General features: G+C 36.3%; 1 protein-coding gene across 1 annotated transcript in view; it reads left to right on the forward strand.

The window, feature by feature from the left end:
* The window catches only part of LOC113228151, a 70,365-nt gene that overhangs the window by 24,959 nt on the left and 23,813 nt on the right, over positions 1–21,593 (forward strand). Inside the window, exon 2 of the mRNA XM_026461361.1 lies at positions 9,784–9,919. Within this exon, the coding sequence (XP_026317146.1) occupies positions 9,784–9,919 (136 nt within the window). The remainder of the gene's footprint in view (positions 1–9,783; positions 9,920–21,593) is intronic.

Consider the following 21,593-nt stretch of genomic DNA (forward strand, 5'->3'; position numbering starts at 1 on the left):
ACTAGTTTGTTATAATTATTAATACAAAGATCGAACACTCAGAAAAACACTTGTACTTGGTCTTTCAACGACTTTTTAGTCATAGCGCCATCTATGAGAAATCTATTACAGATTTATCACCCAGTTAGTACCTTAGTTGGTATAGCGTCTGGCACGCTATGCAAGAAGACGTCGGTTCGAATCCGACCGGATCGAAGGAATTTTTTCTGAGTGTTTTTTCTGAGTGTTCGATCTTTGTATTAATAATTATATCATATAATGCTTTTTCTGTTTTGCGGTTTGGACAATATCGGGAAGGAATCGTTTCGGTTTACGGTATGCCGCGCCAATCGGGAAGCGCACATTGAAATATAAGCGCTCGGTAAGATTTCTGTAATGCGTATTATTCTGAAAGTGTGATCACAGCAAAATTGGTACAATAATTGACGCTATAAGGACAAAAGTGATGTAACCCACATTAATTTTTTTCTACAATATTACTTTAAATTATAGTAAAGTACATAATTAATTGACATTTGGATGATATTTTCATGTATAAAAAAATTAAAAGGTAGAAAAAATAATATCCAAATGTAAAATAATTATGTACTTGAGTATCATTTAAAGTAATATTGTAGAAAAAATTGACAGACAAACAAAAGACGGTCAGTCGTGACTATGGAACCTGTAAAGAAACCGAAACGCTGCCGGTTTGTTTAAAAAAAAATATCCGGAAGAAATAGTTTCGTTTCCAAAACACAATCGCTTTCAGGCAACCAACACATTCACTCGCACATACACACTAGAAACTATGTGTATCTACTTTCTGTCCTGTAAGGTATATACGTAGTGCTTTTGTCAAGAACAGCTGTCATTTTTACAATTACCCAGGTGTCTAAAATCGTGTTAAAAAGTTAGAGGTGGATAGGTAAGTATATTGAATTTTCTATAGTATATAATCGCTTTCAACCTTGTTCACTGAATATTTTACTCTTTAAATACACTCCATTACGGACTTCATCAATCCTCAAAGAGATTTTTTCGTATTAATTCGGAGAAAAAGCCGTCCTCATAGCAGATTTTTCTGGTATATTTATTGAAATATACTTAGGACTTTGTGCGAAACAGTATCTTTATTCCGCTCTACGCCCAAGGCGTGCTAACGTTCTTTATAAGCACAGTACATGTATTAAAGCAGTAGGCACAAAAAGGGTCGAGTAAAAATAAATTAATCCAAAATGACAAAACTTCTGCTAGCTGCTAAAGTTGTTTTTCCACAAAATTTATTCTGAAAATATCCAGCTTTGCTACCGCTTACTAATAAACATACTGTGCTCAGGCCAACCCCTTTAATATAAGTTAACCCGGGACAATCTCGCCTTATTAAATCTCCAGTTAAACGCATAAAACGTCTAGGACGTTCCCGTCCTGCTCTATCTTAAAAAGGCTAGTTTATATTTTCTCGGGCGTATATTAGAGAATCAGTTAGTGGAGCTATGTATATGTAATATTTAAAAAATAATAATGTAATATTTGCTACCCAACACACAGACGTACTCACACAGACGCATTATATACACAGATACTCGCACATACACACACACACTCAGATACTCGCACATACTCACCCAGAGACACACGCAAACACATACTCGCGTTTACACATAAATTAACGAGACATGTCGTCCATGACTTTGTACGCTTTATCCCCATACAGTGGCCAACTAAAACCATCTCTACCGGCTCCATTATGAAGGAAAGATAATTAATATTCCAAGCTACATCTGCGAAACTACTCTGCCCACGACGAATGTCACAGCGTCAGTGTTACAAAGTCAATCAAATAAAAGGACCTTTATGTCATAAGTAAGCAAATTATATTCGAAATCTATTTTTGACAATACTACTTAACAACAAAGGCAGATTTCCCCCTGAAGATTCACATGTACCTAATTCAAATTTGAAAATGTGCGAAAGTTATACGCGTATACGCAATTGTAAGGTATGCGTAATTTGATCGAAGCATACAACCAATCATCACAATATATGAAAGCCATTATATATGAACCATTAGGGTAAAAGCCCCAATACTTGACCACACGAGTCATTGGACGTGTCCCCATTTGTTTCCAATTATGAACGTTGCAAGTCTACCCATTAATTGAAGTGTTCCGTTTTTTTGCCCGCATTACGTGTGCAACCAATAAACGTCAATAAAAGTCTTTGTTTCAGAGTCTACGAATCAGTCTTTATTAATAAAATAATCAACATTGTTGAAAATAGCTGTCGAAGAAACAATTTTAAGATTTTAAAGACGTAGCATTTAGTTTTTGTTATCAGTATATCATATTATTTAATATAGGTATTTATATTACTAAAATTGGTAGAAAAATTAATTATAAACGAAGTGATATCATCAATTGTCTCATTCTTAATTTAGTTAATAACAGGTCTTGGAAACAGACAAAGGAACAATTGTTATAACACAAAAACGGACCCTAAAAAAAACTTTAACCTTTACAATCCCAGTACAGCATTGATTGATTCGTTTCAACTATGAAGTGATTCATAAACCGCAATAATGATAGTGAATCACATAAACTCGATAACTTTACTGTTTTTTTTCACACAACCCGTCCTTTGATTTTTTTGCAAATTGCTTTTTGGAATCCAATTCTTTTGGGCCAATTATTGTTTCGCACGTTTTATTCGGTGCTAATAGCGTACAATTGTTGGTTCTCATGAGTAATGCGTTTCATTTAAATTCTTTTTCGAATAGCTGCGTAAATAATTTACATTTTGATATTTTTGGACTGGTTATTTTTATTGCTGCAAAACGGAAACAAATTTACTTTTTTTATGTCGATGACTTTACGGTTTACCTTTTTAAATTTAGAAGATCCATTTGTAAATGGAAAACGCGGTATAAAAAGTATTTTGTCAATAAGGTATTCTAACAACTGAACTGAACATTTCGGACAACATTCAGGCAAATCTATGTCATACTTTGTTTTCTTTATCACGATTGTCACTGTCAAGACAGCTACATAATTAGATCAAAAATATTCGGTCGAAAAAAAATCGGAGAGAAGAAAATTGTAAAAATTAATGTTCTCTTTTTGAAAAGTAAATTGTTCTCGTTTCTATCCATCAACTGTCAGAATTCGAATTAAGAAGAAAAGAAAAAAGGCTGCGTTCCAGTACGTGAACTTTCTCGTAGAGTTGAGAGTTGATGTCACAGAGTAGTCTTATAGCAGCATCACTACTTCCTATTCTGTGTCTCCATAACTTTCCTTGATATATCCATATCCACACTTGTAGGTTCGCTGGATTTTAACATAAATTAAGTTATTATTTGAAACTTGTCTCCAGAAGGGCTACTTCGAATTACGTTTTTTCGTTGGTTTTACTTTTTTGTTTTTGTTAAACTGTCTGTTGTCTTATTGCCTTGTCTATTAATGTCTTTTAACACGAGCAAAGAGACAAATTGTTTTCCATTTCATCAACGTTTGATTTATGACAATTCGTTGTTATGACATGTATTCCATTTCCGTAGGAAGCTCACCGAAAATCGAACTGCGACCTCGTGCTTGTCAATTTATTAATGAGGCTATCACTGCCAGAACATGACTATCTACTTTCCATTTATTCTAGAGAGATAGTCCGGTAACAGTCTATACTGCACAAAGTGGGTCAGTTAACAAAGACGCATGTTCACGATAAGTTTGCGCTTCGGAAATAACAACACTATATTGCGGCGGCCATTTTGTTTTGATACTAGATTTTGAGGTTGGTAGAGGTTAAAATATTCGAGGTTATAATTAATGATGTCGGCATATCTGGTTGCATGATTTTATCTGGCTTATTACTTGTTAGCAGTATATAATATATTGTGTTATACTTCTAGAATAATTGAAAATCAAAGTTATCATTTAAAGGTGAAGCGCTTTTTGTTTATAAACCAGTTGTCTTTTTTACGAACGATGAAAATGATATCACGAAAAAGTCGTACGGCTTCTGGTAAGCGACACGCCGGTCTATAAAAGATGCAATATAAGTTTGAAACCCACGCTGATATATAATTTGGAAAGTCCCATATGCCTGTAATTTCACCAGTGAAACTATATTTATTTTTATCCGACTTCAAAAAAGGAGGTTCTCAATTCGATTGTATTTTTTTGTGTGTCTGTGATAACTTAATTTGTGAACCGATTTTGATGATTCTTTTTTGTTTGTGAGAGGGTACCTAAGTATTCCACCTCTGAGAGTGGCAAACTAGGGGATATCCGGTTTTTTCTTTCACTGTTCGTTTACCGATTGCAATAAAACTAGGCAAATACATATAATTCCAATAAAAAAGCCGATAAGCAAGTGTGAGGTAGGTTTTGTTTTAATAAAAAAGTTATTTGCAAGTAAAAAATGTCAATTTAAGGCTCTGAGTGGTTCTGCAACTGCTATGGACAGGCGTGCCGCTTACCACCAGGCGCACGATTTATTCGTCCCTTTATTTGGTATCATAAAAAAATATGCCCCCAGTTTTGTATGAAAAACCTATTTTTCTCTCTACAATCGTATAGAATACATATATGTGTAACGCTAAATTTGAATGCGATGTTTTTATCATAACGTACACGTACACGTTAACGTAATCATAGGAATAAGAGTGTCTGGGTTCTGTAACATTCGACACTGTAAAAAGTCCTACGTGCATTTGAAAAAAATTACAGAGGAGTGATTTAAAGTAATTTTTTTAAGAAATATACCTACCATACCTCAAATTTTTTTTGTTAAATGGAAAACTAGAAAGTTTCAGCTTTTCCTCACAACGACGAGTTGTGATTAGTAGTATTGTAACATTTTCCAAATGTACACCAGGCCTCAGGAGGTTATGGATAGACGTGTCGTTACCGACTTGTTCGCTTTCCCGTCACTTGGTACGATAAAAAGGCAGTCCTTAGTAATCCACATGTATCTTTCTTTTTTAGATATAGATATAGCAATATTAGTTAAGGCGGTTAGTCAGGCGACTGACGTTATCACCTTTTAAAACAAAGGTATTATAACAATGGTCTTTATCTTTTTCCAGCGAAATAGGAACACGATAACTGTGGGAAGAACAAATATGATCGAAACGGGACACTGCATTTGTTTACAATTTGACACGATTGTTTACAATTTTGTTGTGTAGACAAGTTTCTACGTAATTGCGTATTTATACTCTGCTTTTAAGCATAAGTTATTTCATACCTTTAGCATAAACTTAAGGAAAAGGAATAGAATAGAATAGAATAGAAAGTTCTTTATTGTTTTTCATTTTTGTTACAGTTTTTGTCGAGGTCGTAAGTCGACTGTATTTTTTTGTGTGTCTGTTACGTGATAACTTAATTTGATCGGTCCCATTTAAATTTGAAGAAAGTATTCCACCTCTAACAGCTAACTAGGGAATGAATCCTGTTTCGCGCACTTTACGATACCCGATGGCGAACTTTTGAGGTATTTTTTTATAAAAAAGTTATAGTTATTATCATACCATAATTTAGATCAGAAAAAACAGTTCCATTATATATTATTAATTACATTTTTAAATTTCTTACGGAAATACTGCCACCTAACCTATTTCTGCCGCCAAGCAGTAATGTCAGCATTACTGTGTTCCAGTTTTGGAGCGTTAAGGGTGCTGGTGAAATTACAGTCACATGGGACTTGTCAACTTATGTCTCAAGGTTGACGGGCGCAGTGGCCACTGACACTCGGGTCTTTGCGATTTAAAGCTCTGAGTGGCACTGTAACTGTTATGGACAGGCGTGAAGCTTACCATCAGGCGCACGATTTATTCGTCCCGTTTCTTGATATTATACACAAAAAGTAAATTTATCATTATCATTAACCTCCTAGTATCTTTGGCATAAAGCCCAAAATCCTTCAACTATCGAGCTAACCCCAAAGTCAAAGATCATTAAATACAGAATACAATGTTGCGTAAAACCACAAAAATATTACAAAATGTTTTTTGCATAACAAACAGTGCTTCCTCTTTCAAACAGTCTCCATTGTTATTTTAAACAGATCACGCATAAAAGTCACGCAATCGTTAACTGTTTTTGTTTAGTTTAAAGTTTTCACTGAAACAGTTAACCTTATTGTTTTCATAAACATCCTGTTTGGTAACATTTGTGCTAACAAAATGGTATTATACATTTTTTTTTATAATATCAAGTGGCGGGACGAACTAGTCGTGTGCCTGAAGGTAAGCTACACTCGTGTCCATAACAAGTTACAGTGCCACTCAGAGCTTTAAATCGTAAAGATCTGAGGGGTACTACCACTGCGCTCGTCACCCTGAGACGTAAGTTGACAAGTCCCATATAGCTGTAATGTCACCAGCACCCCTTACCCTTCAAAACGGGAATACAGCAATGCTGACGTTACTGCTTGGCGGCAGAAATAGGTAAGGTGGCAGTACTTCCCTGAATGAACTCTTTTACAAAGGACACTACTGCTGCTAAATCATCATCAACCTATTTAAACGCCCCACTGCTGGGCACGGATCTCCTCTCTGACGAGAGTTTAGACCACGCTGGACCGATGCGCCATTCTCTTACAGGGCGTTACGTTATACGAACTTTTATTTTACAATATGCTTTTACTGTGACATGCGAATAAATTATTTGACTTAAATAGGTTTCCGGTTTAAACGCGGAAAAATCCAATTTGAATCGTCGCCGTTTTTCTAATATTGACAACACGAATGTTGAATGCCAAAAGTCAATTCTATCTTCCCTGCTTCACGATCCCGACTATATTTTTACTAAAAAATTTACTAGTTTTTATGAAAGACTGGAGCGAGATGAGGAAGCGAAAAAGCAAATCACGAGCGCAGCGACTTAAAAAAGTTACACCACCGTCACATCTCCTTTTATATTTAAAAATTTTAATTCAACCTCACGACACTTACAATTTTTTTATGTTACCAAGGATGAACAAGCTGTGCAACCTGTGGTAAGCGACCTGCCTGTCGATACCAGCTACAGTGCCTCTTCAGTGTGCGTCCACATTGCCAGTCTAGTGCGTTGTGATGACAGGCGCAAAGTATCAAACATATGAAAGCGCCGTTAACGTCCATAGCGCGCGTAGTTTTCAAACGTTCCTGTCCACGCGCTATGGCCGTACTAAGCCTAGTTAGCAAGCGATCTAGTTCGAGGTTGGCGGGAGTATCCGTCCTGATTTTGATTAAAATCAGAATCGGTCCGATCGGGTCTCGACATCAGATGGGTTTCTGAGCGAGAAGATGAACCTGATTCCTACTATATCTTTCTAATTTGTTAGTTAAGTCAACTATTGTTCCGATTAGAATTGTCAAAAGTTTCCGATCGGATTATGCGCCACGACTCGGAAAAGTCGCAGTTTCCGATCGGGAGAGACAATCAAAATAAAACTGCAGTTCAGTTTTGTTGCTCGCATGGCGCTAAGTTGCGAACGTTTGTATCTTTGGTGATTTTAGGTGATATTTTATTCAAGATGTAGTCAAATGTTGACACGGGCAAAAAAATTTTATAGGGTACAGTTTCAATTCTTCATACAAATTAAAAATTCACCATTTATTTCTCTGTTTTTTTATTTGTTTCGTGCACACCATCTCTTGTGTTCAACATCTCAGGATCGGACTATCTAATAAAAATATCAAATCCTCGTCCATGATTGGTAACACCTGAAATACGTCTTGTCGCTACAACCGCGCATTCACTGTGGATGCACACTGAGTTTTAAATCACAAGGATCTGAGGGGCACTGCCACTGCGCCTGTCACCCTGAGACATTTCTCTCAAAACCGGAACGCATTTACGCTCACATTACTGCTTGGCGGCAGAAATAAGTGAGGTGGCAGTTCTTCTAGACGAACTCTTTCACATCTTTTAACTGCCTCCGTGGCCGAACGGTTACCATCCCGGACTGCCACGCAGAGGTCCCAGGTTCGATTCCCGGGCCGGGAGAAATGTTTGTATGGCTTACATTTATTTCTCTCGTGAGTTTGGGTGTAATTTGTGGTTGTCTATGTGTATGTCCATGGCACCCGCGACACAGGGTTTCCCTAGTGCGGGGCTATGTTGAGTGTGTGCGTTATTTATTTATTTATATTACATGGAGCTCTACTGCTACTAAAAATATTTTCAAACTCGGGTTTTCAAAACGAGTCACTACAGTGTAAAGTTTTAGTTTCACTGCAGTTTTAAACCACATATTTGGCAAATTTTGAACATCAACCGGAGTTTGCCCCTTAAATGAATTTATGACGTCCTAGTATTAGTAAGAGTCTCTTCGTCGATTCGAAGTTCAAAATCTGAAACCCAAGCGTGTTATCTGTACATTTAGTTTTGGGCGATGTAACATAACTTCTAGACTCTGAAATAATCCGACTAAATCGAATAGGCACTTCAAGTATTGATTGACTAACACCAGGCTAAACACGTGTATTCGTCCGTATTATACTCACTAGCAAATGCTTATCTGGCGAATGGACCCAGATTATGTTTGACTCTGCCTATTGTCCCAATTTCGCCTATTATTGACTATCGATTCAAAGTAAACTTCTTAGATTAAATTTCATAAAGTTATCTATTAAGTTATAATTGACAATTAATCGTTTTCAAAGTTTACCGTTCCTGAATTGATGTTTGATCAGAAATTAATATTTGACTGTATTTTTTTATGTATTAAAATTACACTCCTTAAATACGATAATCAATATAGTATAATGTCCTACGGGATTCTCATGTGGGGTAAACCTAATTTGTGTTGCAAAAACGATCGATTCGTTCTGTGTACCGTTTAGGTTCTCGGGTTTCTCGCAGAGAAAAGTTTTTTTTACTCGTTATTTATTTAGGGACTTTGATCGTTACTGAACATGTCAGCCCCATTAGAAAAACAATACCTCAAGAAAACACTTAACAAAATCCAGACTGATAGATCAAAATATTTCCTAACCAAACATGTATACAAAATCTCCGCGGCGCTACATGTTGGCTCCGACAAAACAGACTGAAACCACCTAACATTAAATGTAGGGAAACCAGCCTGTGTATATAACCGCGCCCTGATAGGCTCCGTCCGAACACACTCCATGAGCAAATGATATACATCCTCAGTAATCCCACGCACTTGGCAATTCGGTGAGTTCACCTTTCAAATCAAATACAAAAATTTGTTTAATGTAACGTGTTCGGATCGTAGAATATGTGCGCTGACAATTTTACCTGTGCGTAACTTAACATGATCAAACCAAGGGACACGAGGAGGCTCACTCTGCATGGTTTTGTACCAGATTCCTTTTTCCTGGGACCTCACATCGAAATATTCCTTTCAACTAGAATGGAACTTGCTCTTATAGTTCGTAACCACTTCAGAGAAGTCAGGCACAATGTCAACCTTAGGCAGTTTACTATTCATACAATTTATTTTGCTTTAAGTTTTTTCACAAGCGTTTTTTCTTCACGTTTCAGTGTGACGTGCGCCGCAGCGTCATTCGGCTTAAACCTAGTTTAAAATTGTTATCACAAGTTTATTCTTTTTAACCGGCTTCAAAAAAGGATGACATTCTCAATGCATGTGTATTTTTTGGCATTTGTGAACCTATGTTTTCACAAATAAATGAATTATGATATTCCTGCCATCACAGGAGAGTTGCAACACTCAAATAAACCAAAAAAATAATCAAGTTTGTATATTACAAGTATAATTGGTTATGTAAAAGATAACTAAATAAAATAAAATATTTTGTTATTAATACATTCTTTTCTTTTGTTACAGCGGATCCGTTGCCCGGGAAGCACGTGCCACTAGAGAGCTATGAGAGCGAATTGGAGAGAGAGCACGCGTTACCCACGTCCGTGCCGAACGCGGACATCCTCAAAACTAACAGCAATCCAACGTACCACAAGCCTAGGTAAGTTTATCCCCTCTACTATTTATAGCGATCCATCGGCATCTATAGATTTCATACCGGCTCCTAGTCAAAACTAAAAAAGGGAGAACTTTTCTGAACGAATAAGAATAGTGTTAATAGTCGGTATTTTTTAAAAACGACCAGATATAATTTTCAAGGCAGAGAACACAAAAAAAAATTCATTCGATCTGACACTACTCGAACCTGCGTCTGTGCCATACCAGCGCGACCGCTCTACCAACTGAGCTACAATCGATTTTTTTTTATAATATCAAGTGACATTAAAAAAAATGATACATAAGAAAAACGTACAGTCGAATTCAGAACCTCCTTTTTAAAAGTTGGTTAAAAAGACACCGAGCATCGGCCTGTATACGATTCATCGGCTTTGCGTTTTAGGTATATGTGCAGTTGTTCTTAAACCATCTTCCTAGGAATTAGGTGATTTTGAGATAATCGTCGTATACATTTTTAAATATGAATATAACTCATTGGTAGAGCGATTTTCAGCTTAAAATGTAAGTATGAAAGCGAAGACACATTGCTCTAAAAAAAACTGCCAAATGCCAGTTAGAATAGTTAACAAGGCAGAGAAGAGCAAGCGCTCGGGTTTTAACCCGGCGCTTTCTTAACGTCGAGTTTAAATCGGGTTAAAACTCATTAATGCCCGGAATCCAGGGCAAAAACTATTTCCAACTAAATATTTGTTGTAAATCGAGTTTTGTTCAAATTTAATGATATTGTTACAAAAAGTTTATTGCTTTCTGATCTAGACGCTTCGATTTGCCTTTCTATTGACTCGATTCGCTTGAAAATAGCACTGAAATAAATCGATACAAAAAAACGTTAAATCGTATACACTTGAATCGATTTTCATGTAAAGTGAATCATAATGTGCATTCTTAGTAGTGAGAATCCACAGGATTGCAAAGCAGGTAGTGTGTGGAGCTGCCTTTTTTTCATCTAAAAAGATTTTTGCTTAAAAATTTGTAAGTACGAATTATATCAAATTCCGTATTCACCGTTTCTGTCCTCAATTTTGGGCAGAAATGGATTAAAACCGGGAGCTTTGGGAAAAAAACATGGTTAAAACCCCGAAAAAGTTTGTTTACATAAAAATTTATAATAAGTATGGAATTATACACCAATTCCGTATTTGCCGTTTCCGCCCACGATTTTGAACTAAAATGGGTTAAAACCAGAGCGGGTTCATTGGATTTTCACCCACTGCCCATCTCTAACCGAGTGAGGTACAATATCTGTGACTTTATAAATAACAGTTTTGTCCAATTTAAAACGTACCGTTACAAAATATAATAAAGCTGTCTCAAAAAAATATGATGTGGGCGGTGAATTCAAGATCGATTATCTCGCTCAACCTGTTCTAGATTAGACAATATGAATTTTTATTGCAAAAATATTTTGACGACGGAAAATGTATAAGAATATAATACATATATATAATAGCTATAACATCCACAATTTACTGTTACTTAATGTTTTATAAAACTAAAACACAGGAATATATACTAATTGGTCAGGTGAGCGTTTTTTAGAAGAAGACTTATGTCCTTTTCCACTAAACTTATGTATATCTTAAACCATTGCTTAAATTATCAGTGATCGGAATTGAGGGGTTTATTTGACTAAACTATAGAATAATGTGGACATTCCCTTCTTCAAATCCCGGGACTTCTCGGAACTGATTCTATTTGAATATGTATTATTATCTATTGAAATTGATAACTATTGAAATGAAGAAGTAAAGTGGGAACTATATTTTAGCTCATGCCCTCTCATAGTGAGTGGAGGTCAGTGCCCAGCAGTGGGACTAATATATAGGCTAAATATTATTATTATTTATTAAGTACATATGCAATATAATAATTTACTTAGAATACTTCTTAATAATAAACACGCATTGACTTACGTCGAAACGTGATGTTACCTCTCGTGCAATAAGCTCTAAGGTTTCATTTAAAAAAAAAATATTGTAGTAATTTTATCACCAATTTTCAATTTCAAAAATAAAATCTTAATACGTAGTACTTAAAAATTGGAATGGTGATAAAAAGCCACCTGTACTTTGTGTTTTTGTAAAAGTTACACCACATATCTTTTAATATGTTCTACAAAAGTTCATATCTTATGACGTGCAGTTAATCTCGTCGTATAACAGTTTTCACGGCAGGTTTTACACATTTCTTCGATAACCCATCTGACCTGCCTTTCGTAGGAATTTAGGGCACATTTTGTGGATTCATATCTCAGACAATGATGTTTTAGAATTTGAAGAGGTGACGCTTTCAAACAAACTTTGGAGAAAAGTGTATTCTACTTACTTACTTACTTACTTCGGACAAATGTCCAGGCTGACAATCTTATTAGCAGTAGAGCTCTTTGTGAAGGAGTTCATCCCTTACCTATTTTTGCCTCAAAGCAGTAAGTGAGCATGATTGATGATGACTACGTTCCGATTTTGAAGGGTAAGGGTGCTGGTGAAATTACAGGCACATGGGACTTGTCAACTTATGTCGCAAGGTAACAACCGTGTCGCTTTCGTCCCGTCACTTGCTATAATAAAAAATAAATAAAAGAAAAGTACATAGTATATACATTTATACAGCGAACTTGGATGAAAACCTAGGAAGAGGTAGACTTATGTATCTCGCTCAGATTGGGGATTGCTTTTAAAAAGATCAGATGAAAAGTATGTAGACTAAACGTATGAAGAGACTGATGTGAGGGGAAGAGGCGAAAGAGGTTTTTCAGGAGCATAGCATGTGGAGGTTCATGGTCTTTGCTTAGCAGTGAGAGACAGGCGTGATGGTATGTAAGTACATAGTCAACTGCATAAACCGATACCTTAAGAAGTAACTTAGAATACTCATGATGTGTTAAACAATCAAATCATTATCTGATCTCCAGCGGCTTTCCTATGAGCACGATAGTGATTTAATTAATTCCGGAGATACCACCTCGAACGCCCAGAAAAAAGTTTGTATTTTAAATTGGTCCTACCGTATGTCCATACCCGATTGTTCCCATCCAGTGCTCAGAGTGCTAACGTCTAGAAATATATGTGTATTATTTGCGCTTGTTTTTATTAAATGAAGAAAAAACCAGACGTTCGTCGAGTTTACAGGTAATAAATTAACAAAGAAATAAGTTTGTCTTGTTACAAACGGGCTCTTGCATTAATTAATTTCACCGGTTTTCATGGCTTGGCTTTCACCAACGTAACGTTGTCTTGACGGTATCATTGCAGTGTGTTATTGTCATTCTCTTGCCTTGTCTCACTGTACAAAAAAACGTTGCGTAAATAACTACAATGCTTCCCATGTGGGGGTGTGGACTTAATTGCGCGAGATATAATGCAGTAGGTACTCAACAATTTTATAGTTTATCCGGCACTGTCTTGTCTTCACAATGTTAATTTAGTCAAAACTTTTGGGACATAAAGTCTTTCATATCGGGCATCGTATATTATATTTGAAGTGCGTAGGAGTGACAAACGGTTTTTTATTCTGATCTGTTTCCTTTTTAAAACAATTTTGCCTGGCGGGAGAGTAATGTCTATAATGTTGTCAAAAAAATTTAGAGATTCTAATTTCTCTTTAATGAAATATTTACTTTAAAAAAAATTCTAATCATTTTAATTTATAATAGGGCATGATAATAAAGTCACCGTAGTCTGTCTTTTGTGAAGACGGAGTAAAATGACATTTGTATGGTTGCCAGTTTTCATAAACTTTTAAATAGTTATGTAGTGTTGTCGATAGTTTTATCGATAGATTGTGAAAGAATATAACATTTTGCCAAAAATTACTGAATTGCGAATGTTACGACAGTTAGCCTACTACTCAAATTTTATTCATGTACGAGATATCATTGATTATCCACATTAAATTAAAATGAAAAACTGTAAAATATGTCTCTTCTTTATATTTTTCATAAACATAGTTCTAAATACAGTGTGTGTATGTATGAACTTACAAAAAATGACAATTCAAATAACCTTGTGCTCAGTAATTGGATGAATAACGGGTCGGCTATTTGCCCCATAAGCGTGACCAACATTCAGTCGTTAGTCGATAGAATATTTATCGACTGCAATCACTAGCTACTCACAAGAAGGTAACACTTTTGCACAATTAACTGTCATTTTAATCCAGACAGACTTTGATCGCAAATTGGCCTTTTGAGATAAAAACAAAATATTTTTGGTGAGTTTAAGGTCTCATTTCGTAGAAAATGTATGAAAGCTTAAGCTGAAAATGCAAAAAAAAAAAGAAAAAAAAAGTAGACACTTGATATCGTGGAATTTATTAAACACTATTATTCTTTTGTAAGGCAGATTCCACTGAGAAGAATAAGTAAGTAACTCTAGGGATGCTCTTATATTGTTTCACATTTATCATTTGCAATATTTATTTTAGAATTTTCTAGTTATAAATAACCTGACACAACTGATCGCTCCTCTGGGTTTTTGTCATCCATGTAGGCAGAAACGATATACCTTTTGTATAAAGTTTCACATTATTAAACTACGTAAATGTCAAATTTTGAATAGAACCAGGGTCTATTATAAACGCGTATACATTGTCCCTTAAACGAATTTGTATGTGAAGATGACTGTCAAAAAAGGTACCTATTTTTGTTGTTTGTGTCCATGTTGTCTGTTACTATTTTTCATGAAAAGATAGCTTGTCTTTTTAATTCGTTCATGGGCAGCAACGGCGTTTACCGTAAAATAAAATATCAGAATAAATGATAGTACGTGGTACCCGGTTTAGCTATGTGTATTTCAAAAAACCAACTGCAGGCGGTAAGATGGTTTTCCACCAAAAATTGCCATCATTAGCATCATTATCAAGTAAGTTAACCGAAGAAGGATTAGATGAAGTCATCTTTTTAAATTTTAAATCGTACGTACCCCACAATATCGCGTTTGATATTAATAGCCACTTATTTAACAGTCTTTATAACTATTATAACTATGTAGATCCGAATCGCAAAAACCTAAGGACTCGGTATTAATATTTTTCAACAGTATAATAAGAGAGCGTTGAGGTGTGCAAAATAAAGTGACCAAACGGTTTGGTCATGTAGAAGGGATGGATGATTAGAATGACCGCACAAATTTATAGAGTGAATTTGGGATGGAAATGTGGGGAGAGATGGACCTTGACGTACATATTTTGATCAGATTGAGAATGTCCGTAAAGATCAGGTGTCCATAAAGGATGTATGAAAGGGTTGGTACGTGTGTAGGAGGCGAAAAAGGTCTATGAGGAGCATAGCGTGGAAAGGCCCGGCGCCTACTGAAGGGACGCCTCGACAGAGGATTTTTAGGTAATATGCCTTAAAGTTATGCCATTATATTTAAAATTCCAATGATATTAGACGTGGCTACAAAAGCATAGAGCCGGCCGCCTCCGGAATGACTAGACAGCCTTGGGGATGCTTCGGCAGCCTTTAGGATGCTTCGTGACGCCGAGTCCAAGACAGTGTCAAATATGATACTTAATTTGCATCATTCACATTTTAATTTGGTCGAGTATTGCTTATTTGACAGTAATTGTTTCGGATGGATGTCGGACGAAGAACGAGAGTACAGGGTCAGACATGAGCACGATGTCGCGACGGAATGCTTCGACATGCCTAAGAATGTTTCGGCATGCTTAAGGATGACGCGGCATGTTTGTGGACATCGCGGCATAAATTGCCTTCAGTGTGCGCTTGCATGTAGGGATGCCGAAGGACTCCCTGCCGAGCTGTCACGTCAATGGGCGTTGGGCCTTATATTACTTGTCTGTTCAATCGTTAATACTTCTTATCGCGTCGATACGTAATTTATTTTAGGACTATATTAACCCTGGCGTAAGAATGTTTGTAAGAATGTGCCGCCTTGACTGCACTGTCCGTGGCCGCGTTAAGATCTTTCCTTGCACAGGTATTAGGGCACGCAGTCAGTGCTGCATGGACTGTGTTGGGGCACCGCATTCACATTGGGTTACGTGTTACGTGGGTAAAGACTTCCAGATCGCAAGTAGTTGCTCTTGAGGTATGATGAAGCCAGGTGGTGGGGGATTTTCCGTTTCCACTTTGCACACCTACTGACAGTGGGATGGTCACTCGTAGGCTTTGTGGTTCGCAGGAAACTTTTCAGCTTTTGAAGCGAGCTCAGGGAACTTGGTGGGCATGTAAAGGGTGTGCTTCTTCAACCAACTTATCGTTAGTACTGATATCCTATTACCATGGAGTAAACTCTTGCTTAACGTGTATTTTTCAATTAGCATTAAATTGAGATATTATGACAAGAAATCGACTGGTTAAAAGCGGTAATGGACTAAGAGATGACCGCCAAACCGCGCTTTTAGTATAACGAGACGAAACACTGACAGAATAGATTAAATTTAAGATATTAAACCGGCAAACCTTCGTATATCACGTATACGGACTGGGTTAGCTTTTTGGGCCACAGCCAAACTCATCTCGCTCAATTCTACCGTGAAAATCGTTTCTAATGTTTACTTAATACGACAATACATAAACATTCGGGTTGTTTAAATTTGGCTTTAAGAAAACACTGGCGTTAACAAAATTTTGTTACTAAATAGTACCAAGTAGCTATAAAAATGTAACGGAAATTAATACATTACATTACGTAGGGTAATGGCAAGTAGAAGTATTGGTCTATAGCAGAGATTTCCAAACTTTAATTGTCTCATAGACCATGTTGAAGTCACTGTTTACACCATTAAAATTTTGAAACTGTAAGTTTTAACTGAATTACTAATTTATCTTTGTTAATGTAGCACTTTGCATTACACAGTTTGAAGAGAAGAGAAAGAGCGAGGCTCTGTGGTGCCACATAAGCATTTTATGTGTTTGACAACAACCGCCCTTTTGTACAAATTCATCCGCTTCTAATGTATTTTGGACTGCTAACGCAGTGTACTCACTTTGATAATTTTATATGTATAGTGAGAAATTTTATAAAAACACAAGTTTTATACATTTATCTAAGTGAATATCTTCTTTCATGTAATTTATTTACTGCATAGGTAATTTACATGTCTATTACAAGAAACTATTGTGTACTTTACTGTACTATGTGCACTTTTCTCCAGTGCAACAACGGAAGAAGATACATCAAATTGTAGGTTGATGTGTTGCCGTCTACATATATAGATATTATCTGAGTATTGTGGATTATTCCATTTAATGAAAGCCAAACATTTGGTTACGATCTGCCTAAATAGCTTTCCTGAACGACTCACACTCACCCTTTTTTTAACTGATTGAAATGGACCCCTTGTAGATTGGTGTGGACCCCTAGGAGTCGATATGGACATATCTATACTTTGGGAATCATCGGTCTATCGTATAGTATGTTGGGTACATAATCATCGATACTTGTACAAGTATCGATAGTATACCTGTACGTACCGCTGCAGGGCTGGAGTCTCATCTGGAAAAAAGGTTACGGGTCTTCGACGAGTTATTAGTAGATCTATTTGACAACCTCTGTGATCCATACGCCTTGGTCGAAACTTCGGGACAATTACCTATCGAAATGTATCATCGCGGCTGTCAAAATTTTCTAAATTCGTACCCTTGGTATAATAAAGCCATATTATGTGAAATTTTGTAATTCTCTTATCTAAGAGATATTGAGTTATTTTGTTCGTAGAATCTGTAAACTGCTCTCCTGAAAAGTTGTCAATTTGCAGATGTGAGCTTATTATACCAAACGTGCAAAATGGAAAATCTAGTTACTCAATGGGGAATGAATATCCATAGAACACTCCTTAGTTTGATATACAATTACAAACGTTATTCGGATTAATTTAAGGTCAAAATTGTCCTCTCATATGAATCAGATATTACATGTAAGGTCGTATTATTCGCAATCGTTAACGACAGGCAATCTTCGACTTTACGACACAAATTAAGTCGAATCAAAGTTTTTATGCCGAATATACAGCAGTATTTAAGTTTAGTATCTCTTTTACGATGGGAGTTTATTTCCTGGCATTTAAAGGAGATAATTTACTAATCTGTATTAATGGTTTTATGAAGTTCATTACATTTTGTACAGAAACTTGTAAGTTTCGTGTTATCATTGCTCTTCTGATTCTGTTTATCTACCCGACCGTTTTTGATCATGACGACCATTTTGATTCCTAGTTTGGTTGGCGCTGGTGCGCTGGAAGAGACTAATGTAGTCTTCACCGTGAACCCTTGTGCACGAGGGCACGTGAGTACACCGCCACCGTAATTATAGTTAATGACGGTGGGTGGACGGGCCTTTATCTAGTCGCGTTTAACATTGAGGTTAGCTTTCCGCTGTTCTTCGAAGTCGTGGACTAGCCTTTCAAAATTTCCCGCCGTTCAGGGCGCATTACTACCAAATCTCCCCGATTCAGTGTTGCATCTAGACTAAAGTTTTCGCGCCCTTTGACGGCTACCCATAGCGAGCGATACGACTTAGAGGTGGATGATTTCCTTCAAAATGAAATGGGACCACTATGGAAGTACCCCCTTTCCAACAAAAAAGAATCATGAAAATCGGTTCACAAATACCGGAGTTATTAGTACCGTAACATACATACAAAAAAAACATACAGTCGAATTGAGAACCTCCTCCTTTTTTGAAGTCGGTTAAAAATCTCATACAGCCAACTGCCCAGTGTTCATAGTCGCGAGAATTAAAAATACCTACCTGTACCGCTTACTTAAAAACAAGAAAATGGCGGTAACACTCAAAGTGTTTTGGTATTCTTTTGTTTTTTCAAACAAACCAACGTTTCGGGTCCCTTAAAGGTTCCCATGGTCAACCGTGAAATATACGCGATTTAAATCCGGAAAAGTAGTTTCATTTCCTATGTGTAACAAACGCTAAAACCTAAGAACTCGATATTCTTTTGTTTTTTCATCTTTTTTGTATTTTGGTCGGGAAAATAAGTGCTAGCGAGAAGAGCGATAAAAAAAATACAGTAATAGATATACATTCAAACACATCGTCAGAAATTCAGCAGACTACTATTGATGTGCCAGGAAAAACAATAATATTTTCTTTTAGTAACACGTCAAATATTACTTTTAATATGTATTTTTTGCCTTTTCTGTTAAACATCTTCCTCTCTTTAGTCCTTTATTATTTCCTCACAATGTTTGAGAAAAAATCTGTACACGCGTCGTCGGCGGGAACAGAGATTGCTTGACTCGTATTAATACAAGGCCTCGCTTTCGCTCATCCTTGTAACTCATACTCGTCCAGCAATCCCTTACTTCCCGGCCTGGATTTTTAAACCTGAGCAAGGATGTACGTTTGACTTGGTTATAATAGAAATATGAAATACCACAACAGACGTGTAACGAATATGAGAAGGGACTTTCTATCCTATTGGTTTACCATGTTATGGTCCGATGCGGATTGGGGCTTCACTACTTAAGTCAATTTGCGAAAGCCAAGCACGTGTCTTTGGATTTGTGTACGTGGTCGCTGTTCGAGCGAAAATGGCACCCCTTGCTAGCGGCAAGCCAACCTACTTCAACAGAGTTCAAATTCTATAAGGCATTTTTCTTTTTTTTTTATCATACCAAGTGACGGGAAGAACAAGTCGATCGCCTGGTGTTAAGTGACATGGCTGGCCATAACACAGTCACACCTGAGACATAAGTTGACAAGTCCCATGAGCCTATAATTTCACCAGCACCTATCAAAATCGGAACGCAACAATGCTCGCATTACTGTTTGACTGTAGAAACAGTTAAAGGTGACAGTATTTCCCTGGACATATTCATTCATAAGTAGCTCTACTTTTTTTTTGCCAGTATGAATCGAAGCTTGGAGCATTTAGGGTCGTATTCCAGAACTCTACTCAAAGCTCAAGTCAGGATTTGAGCAGACTTGAGTATGATTTTTGAAATACGACCCTAATGGCAAGGACTTGAGTATGATTTCTAGTGCTTTGAATCATACTCAAATCCTGACTTGAGCATTGAGTACAGTTCTGGAATACGACCCTTAGGTTGTGTCTTAATTATCACACTTTTTTTAAGTAGATAAGTATTTTTTTTGTTTTTCGATATCTGTGACCCAGCGGTTAACACTGTGGGAGTGAGAAGGTGCCGAGTTCTACTCCCGGTGTTCTAATTTTTAAATTATATCTGAGTAGTACCCCGGGGTTCGTTTCCTTCCTCTTGTGCTTGTATTACAGGCAAACCCCTAATTGAAGGCCAGGTAATTAGTGTGTTTGTATAATAAAAAATAAATAAAAAGAAACGTGCAATAAATGTCTTGTTTTTTTACCAAATGGCCTTCGTTAAAAGAAATATATGACCAGTTCCAAGAACAAGTGGTGTAAGAAAATTTTGCCAAAGAGTCATTTCCACTTTGCAAAGTAATTTAAAATTTTAATGTACCTTCAGATTTGGCAGTAAAATAGTTTTAAGTAAGATCGTAAATTATAAATTCTCGGTCTCGTAAAAGTCGGAAAATTAATGACTTTCTTTTTTCTTTTCGCCAACTGGCTGCGTTCTAGATTGGCGTGTTTACTCATTTCTCTAATGCACTTCCATGTTTTTCAATGAAGGAATGAATGAATTATATTTATTTACCTAAAAGATGGTTTACACTAAGCGGTACGTAATTACTATATGATGTTTACCTAGAGTGGATAACACCTCCCTTTGAAATATCCTCCATTTGATTACAGTAGTGTATTTAGAAGTTTTGTGATTGTAAGCAATAGTATAACTTATTTGTTTTGAGTTTTTACGTTTTATTTTGAATCATTCCGTGACTTCAGAAGGAGGCATTAGCCACTCTATGTGTAGAACTTGAAGTTTCAGTGATTATATTCCGTTTATACCAGTTTCTGGTACTAGACAGATTTTGGTAGGTTATCGAAGGAGAAAGTTAAAAGTTAATGTGCTGAACGGGTATTGTTGGTGATTACTTCACCAACAAAAGCTTAGCTCTTAAATTAGACGTTTTCATACCAAAATTGGACATACATTTAGAAACTATACAACTATGAAGCAATTGTAACAGTATTAAAAGATGTAAAAAACCTATTTTATTCAATAGACTGCCATAACCAACTATGAACGTATTGTAGTCTCATCAAAATCCGCTAGATGGCATTGAACCGTTTTATCCAAATACTGAATCGCGATGTTAAGATTTTTCCTCGAATGGCGACTACACAGACTGAATTTAATTGAAATTATGAATTAATGAAATGACGAAAATTATTTAATTTCATAGAATATACACTAGTTACTTACTTTAATGTACCTTAACCCGTAATGGTTAACAACACGCTACAAATCAAGAAACACGCACACCTAAGCAAAAACGATACAATTAAAATTTTCGACTGTTCATGTTCAACACAATACGAATCAATCAATTTATTACATGTATGTATATATTAATTTATAACGAAATTGTACATAGCGTAATAAACTTATGTCAATTGCGTAACGGCCAAACTAGATAAGTTACGGTAGTTGCGGATATTCCCGAAACTGAGCGAGAATTCTTCGGACCTGTTATGTCTGTCTAGTTTGTACTTTACACAATTGGCGTAAAGGTCATTATGCTTCTGTAACAAAAATTTCCGTCGCTGCCCGTAATGGCAATGTAAATAGAACC

This window comes from Hyposmocoma kahamanoa, unplaced genomic scaffold (genome assembly GCF_003589595.1).
Source record: "Hyposmocoma kahamanoa isolate Upper Pololo Valley unplaced genomic scaffold, ASM358959v1 224, whole genome shotgun sequence".
Lineage (NCBI taxonomy): Eukaryota > Metazoa > Arthropoda > Insecta > Lepidoptera > Cosmopterigidae > Hyposmocoma > Hyposmocoma kahamanoa.